General features: G+C 35.4%; 1 protein-coding gene across 1 annotated transcript; it reads left to right on the forward strand.

Moving 5' to 3' along the window:
• The first annotated feature begins 3,773 nt into the window (after positions 1 to 3,773).
• Positions 3,774 to 4,550, forward strand: LOC136246362 (fibrinogen-like protein A). The gene has a single exon (XM_066037754.1). The coding sequence runs from the start codon at positions 3,774 to 3,776 to the stop codon at positions 4,548 to 4,550; it is 777 nt and encodes a 258-aa protein (XP_065893826.1).
• Positions 4,551 to 6,945: the final 2,395 nt, after the last annotated feature.

A 6,945-nucleotide genomic window follows, 5' to 3' on the forward strand; every position in this document is an offset into this window, starting at 1 on the left:
TCAATGAAAGGAGTACAATCCTATACAAAATTCTCCTGTGCGATCAGTAGAATCAACTGGTAGTTTATCAAAACCCCTTTTATACTCAGTCCAGTTTCTGTTAAATTCAACACTTCCATCTATTCTTCTCTGAACAACTAGCATCAGTGACAGTATCAGTATCAAAATATATATACTTTAGTAATAGACTTTGATTGATTGTTACCACAGAAATTCTTCATTTTGTATTGTTTAGGGTTGTTAGTAAATGTGACACTGAATACAGAAGGTCTAAATCCAGCAGTTCTCAATGGGGACATCATTGCTAGTATCTTGAGCCACAATACCAACTAGTTTTACTAGTGGCAGCATGAAAGTTTCAGGAGTAGTCATTGTAGACCTATCAACACTGATCTAACCATAGCTATGGATGATTATAGCACATCATAACTGTGTTTTATACAACTTGATATTTCCTTAACTGGTCATCTTATTGTCCCTGTAACAAGATCTTACTCAGGTTTCTTCAAATGAACCCAAATATAGCAATTGAAAAAGAAATGAAGTCCTATAAATAATGCACAATAATTATTACTGATCATTGTACTTCTACTAGACAACCACATTCTCCACTTCATACCAAACATGGAGATTTTTTTTCGTAGTGTATTAAAAGTGTTATTGTTGCTGGGATAAGATGTGGTTGTGTAGTTAATGTAATAACAGTTCACTGCTGGTGACAATAACACTTCTGTCACCACTGATGACAATAAACTGTAGTATGCATATTCCGTGTGTATAACAGTGACTACAATGCCTTTTAGGGTACAGTAATGTTACAGAAAAAGAAAAGCTTAGTGATCAAACCAAAACATGGCTACAATAAATGAAATTTTCTAGTTATCTATGGTCATTATGAATGATATACAATTAATACTGAGTTTTACAACCTATAGTAGTAGAGATAAAATGGAGATCATTAACTGAAATGCAAATGTAATTCCTGTATAAAAAGAATGGCTAAAGTAAGGATTAAATTTGTGCTTCAGGTATTCATGATCCACCTAGCCTGTCAAGATCATTAATGTAATCCCTGCTACATATCTTAATTTTCCCTTTACTGGTTTGTTAATTAAATAATATTAATGAACTTCCATCCTAAACCTGGCCAACTACATGCCAACATTCCAGCTAGTATTGTATGTGTGATAGCAAATATTGCTCCTCAACATTGTTTAACAATTGAATGCTACCATTATTTTAATGGCTTTCAGGCAACACTTTAAGCCAATGCTTAAACTTTTCAAATAATTAATTTTGGTTTGCATTTCAACCTAACTCACATCACAGTTATAGCTAAAGCTCACAATATCCACTAATATTTAGCCATAAGTAGTAAAGAATTGATTTTAAAATAATTTGGTATAGCATAATTATTCAGGTCTTTTTAAAGATGAAGGAAATGGATGTTGACACAATGAAGAAGTAACAATGCAGAGATAATGAAGACAAGTTTCAATGGCAACTCAAAAGCTCATTTTCATTCTAACTTTGAACCATTTTAATAAAATCATTTGGAAGTTAAGTGTTCTATTAGAATATTGCAAACATCAGCTGTTAAACCCTTACTCCTACAAATGGCGTGAAATTCAATGTGCTAATTGATTTTTTTTAATTTTGTCTATTCTTTACATGTAACTGCACTTGTAGCTGTATTACCTTCCGTAGTGGTTTGAGTTGGGGCAGTACTTCAGCACCCAAATCCGCCTCCCCCCACCTAATTAAGCTGCCCTAGGGATTTGATATCCCAAGCTTGCCTCCCCTGTTGCTATAACTATGTAATGTTTGTTAAAATTGAAGTGCATAGTTTGTCACCTGTAACATAAAGCTGGGGCACATTTTAATAACGTGCATTCAATTGTGTAATGTGTAACCAAGCTATGTGGCTTTTGCTAGTTGCTATGTAACATCCATTTTATTGATATTGGTATCAAGATGTATACTTGGATGTACTTTTCTAGATAAGTGTGTAGTAGCTTCAAATAAGGTAAATTAAATATGTTGCTGGTGATAACTAGAGTTACATTACACAACAATAGAGTTATGTGTTGCTATGGTTACCAATAAGTACACACAACTACTACACTAATAGTGCTTCTTTCAAGTTTAGCTATATTGTTGCCATGGTGTTAAGTACTTTGTGATGAGGAATTTGGAGGGGGAACACAGAAGGCAGAGTCTGTAAATGTCTTTTAATTAAAATGTGAAGGAAACGACTCTACAATTTAACCATTTGTTCGTGGAATACTCAATCTTTGACTGAAAATTACAACTGCTTCCATGGTCGACAGTTCCGTTGTCAGGGGTGATTAGACATGACATTGTCGCTATTGTGGTCTGTGTGGAGACAACAGTCTTTTGTCTTTATCCAAACTTTATCAAGGTACTACAATTAATGGACATCCTTTGGAAATGAAGGACTTGCAACATCACTGTGACTCACTAGGCCACTGATTAAAAACCTGAACAGAAATCAAATGACAGATTGCACCAGAGTACCAGTCATGTTAGCCAGTAACAAACTGTTACTGCCTGCTAGGCACTGCAAGGAGGCACCACCACACACACACACACACACACACACACACACACACACACACACACACACACACACACACACACACACACACACACACACACACACACACACACACACACATACACATGCACACACCAAGATTTGTGTGCAAGCATGGAACAAGTGATGGCGGTGGATTGTGTGCTCTCCTTTCAGCTAGAGTGTCTTCTGATAGTCCACCACAAATAGCCAAAATTTCTCCTTTACTATTTCCTTCACCATGATTATGTTGTGGATCCTTTGAAAGAATCCCAACAAAGTCTACCACATCTGTAACATGAAATTGTCTGAATAACTATACACACTTGACATGAACTGGTAGACAATTCTCATGAACAAAATCTGTTCTATTTTGCACGTTAAATGAGGCACAAGGTAACTATAACTGCAGATCTCAATGTATAAGTAACATGACTCACACACTTGTAGCTTTAATGAGTATTTCTCACTTTCCCGAAACAGCATGATTGTGTGAAAAAATTATTAATAATAAGAATACTACAGTTTTTTTCCATGCACAGCAATCATTAACTAAATAAATGTACGTATGTAGAGATCATAATATTTAGTACACATATTTTCAGTACTTGTAGTACAGTAACTGAGTAGAACTGCATACACTTAACATTGTTATTGTATGGTTGTACACTTTTGAGATAAACAGAATAGAACCACAACTGATGTGTTAAAATTCAAAGTGCATCAATTACTTTATGGCTTTAAACTATAAAATTAATTTTCTAAGATTGCTCTTTAATTGTCTTAAGAATACCATGAAGAGAGAAAACTGAAAAGAGCAGAACCATGACAACCAGCACTACTATACTTGTGTTCTTCAAAGTGTTTTGTGTTTACTTCAATTTGTTATTGAACACAGCTCAGTTGGAGTATCATAGTTTAGTAAACAGCTGAGAGGTGTTGCCTATTACTTTAAGTAAACATCAATGTGTTGAACAATAGCTACTATATTAATCAAGCAAGCATTTGTACAAGTGATGTGTAATTTAATCCTGGAGACATAGTTCAAAGAGAACTTATGACTAACTGCATGTGTATGAATTAAAGACCATAGACTATTTAAAACTAAGTTCATTGTCACTTGAGGCAGTTGTTACTTTATTGTGTGTGTTGTACAGTGCTTGTACTCATGACAGTCATGGTCAGAATTATATGTTTTGTTCTATTGCTCATTAGTGTTGAGGCTCAGAGTATGGAGAAAAGCAGCTCTGCTATTAAGAATTGCTGTGATCTGGGATTTAGACCATCTGCATTTAGTGAAGACATTGCTTATAATTCTGGACAGTATCAAATGAAGAATTTCTGTTCAAATGATTTGTCAACTATTACTAAAGTTTATTGTGATACAGAAACCGATGGAGGAGGATGGCTAGTTATCCAGAGAAGAATTGATGGAAGTGTTGACTTTAACAGAGACTGGACTGAATATGAAGAGGGATTTGGTACACTACCAGTTGATGATAAAGATACCACAAGAGAGTTTTGGATAGGACTGTATCCACTTCATTGTCTTACGGGTAATGGTAGACGATGGGAGTTACGCATTGATTACATATTGACCAATGGAACAAGAGGTCATTTATCATATAGTCTCTTCAAGGTGGGATCGGCTGATGAACAATATCCATTAACCATATTAGGATATGAAGGGAGCACTACCGATCCTTTTGCTGGTGATTATTCCCTAACCACAATGCCATTTACCACCAAGGACAGGGACAATGATAAATCAAGAAGGAATTGTGCAGCTACTAGCCAACATGGCCGTACTGCTGGTGGCTGGTGGTACAAGAGTTGTTCTTACATACACCTCAACCATCAGTACAATAATAAGCATAACATTTTTCTTAATGGACGATGGTATGCTCTGCCGCATGTTGAAATGAAAATACGACCCCTCAATTGTGTCATCTGATCTAAGACTTTAAGTTACTAAGTTACAAATTCAACTGAACTGAATATTGATAGTACCTGAAAAACATTTACTTTCTTTTTGTTATACATTAACTTTAAAAACACATTTTCAAGGTACATTAATGCATAGCATTTGTATAGCTGCTTATGTACAGATAATAGGTAGATGTGCTTAGCTATCTGTACACTGATACACAGCCTGAGCATGTTGTAATAATGTACATTATCCTGAATACAATTATAATGTGTTAATACATACACTGAAGCTTGCATGCAGATACACTATATGTGAGAGTGTAGCTGTTAGTATACATACTGTATGTTTATAGTATGGTATAGGCAACAAGAAAACTAAAAGATTTGGTACACAACATCAAGTGCATTAATTTAAAGCTTAAGACACTAACTAACTAACAACTTGTCTAATATAGTATACCATATAATATTCATAATAACACTAACATGTGAAGTGTACATGCACTGCATATCAGTTACACAGATAGTAGTACAAGAGTATTATTACCTGTAAGGGTCTGTAAGAAAGCTAAACCATGAAAGTAAAGAATCTTGAAACTGAAACTATACAAAATGAAGAAAGAAGCCTAGTGGTCACTTAACTGTTTTCTAATTTTTTGTGTAGCTACATATAATCATTCATGTTCACATATAGTCACACATGTGGGAGTTAACTTATGTATTGATAAATTACTTGGTTAATGAGTGAACACATTTTTGACGTCATCATGATTCCCTGGTAGAATATATACTATGACATGTTCATATGATCATATGGATTATTAGCAGTGTTGAATCCTATGAGCTGTCCAAAGTTAAGAAATACATTCCCTGTGTAATTACTGTAATATTCATATATTCTATTTGGAAGTATGAATGACACTATACCGTATTGTGAGATTACCACCACAGTAAGACTGTCTATAAACTGCCTGTAACAGTACACACATGCACTACATTGATACATGCATTCACGCAAACACACACACACATCGACTCTCTGTGTGTCTCTCTCTATCTCTCTTACCCATTCACTCACCCATGCATTATGCACACATGCACACTTAGTTGATAGATTGCTTATGATTGGTTGCATTTTAACAGAGAAACTGTCATAATGATTCCCTGATATAATACATACTATGTACAACACATCTACTAGTATTCATTTGTGATTATTAACCATATGTAATCCCATGAGCTGTCCACAATAAAGAAAATTCTCTGTATCATCCTTATCATGAGTTAATGAACATGCTGTGTACACAGAATAGAACGGCACGTGCATACACATGCACATACATACCTGTACTCTACTTTAACACATATGAAAACCACTGTAACACACATACCGTAAATGTTATTACAAGATAATACAATAATATTGCAGCATAACATTTTATATTCTACAATTATTTATTTAAGTATGCTGAAGGTCCACTAGAATGAATTAGGCATGTAAGCAATCCAGGTTTCATGTATTGTTTGTATAATATGCTTAAGGAATATATGTGCATCTGCTTGTAAGTGTGCATGTAGTTGCAACCTCATTATGACATACATGAAAATTGATGTATAGTTATAGAACATTGCATATCAAGACACACGATAGTGTGTCGTTCGGGCCCAAGAAGCCGGCACGCCACACCTGAGTATATTGACAGGAAGAAAGAAAACGTCATTTTCACACCTTTGTATCTCGGTGATCCCTTATCTGATTAGAACCAAATTTGCTATAGAGTTGTCCGACAGCCAGGGGAGTCTACATTCCAAATTTAAAGGAAGTCGCTCCAGCTATTTCCGAGATACGAGCTGCCAAAGTTTCGATTTTTTTTTCTTGGTTTTTTTTTCTTCGTGTTTTCGCACACTTGCAAAATTTGCTATAAAACGCAAACGCGTTCTCCGATCGCCTTGAAATTTGGCACACAGAAAGGGAGTCCAAAGGCGAATCCTAGTATCAAATTTGGTGCAAATACGATGACTGGTTCAGGAATTATGACCGATTATTCGCGTAAAACAAGATAGATTTGTTGTCATGCCTACAGGGTAAACCGCTTCATAGAATGAGTTGAAAATTGCTATGTAGATGGAGTAACCATCGTAGGAGTGCCTTTTGGTGGTTTGAAAGGAATCGAGATACAAACCACGGAGAAATGATACAAAACCCAACCTGTGTCACAATTACGCGAACGATTTTTATGAATAAAAGAGTATTAGTTTTTACGCCTACTAGGCAAACCGCTTAGAGCAATGAGCTGAAAATCGGTGTATAGCTGGAATAATCTTCCTAGAAAGTCCTTGCAGTAGTATAGAAGAATTGGATTACAAACCACTGAGTTATGATTCGAAAACCAACTCCGTGTAGCAAATGCGAGAGCGAG

The sequence above is a fragment of the Dysidea avara genome, chromosome 2, assembly GCF_963678975.1.
Source record: "Dysidea avara chromosome 2, odDysAvar1.4, whole genome shotgun sequence".
Classification (NCBI taxonomy): Eukaryota; Metazoa; Porifera; class Demospongiae; order Dictyoceratida; family Dysideidae; genus Dysidea; species Dysidea avara.

What these genes read in the sequence shown, in the direction of transcription:
- LOC136246362 (XM_066037754.1), top strand. Translation starts at nt 3,774, where the DNA reads ATGGTCAGAATTATATGTTTTGTTCTATTGCTCATTAGTGTTGAGGCT.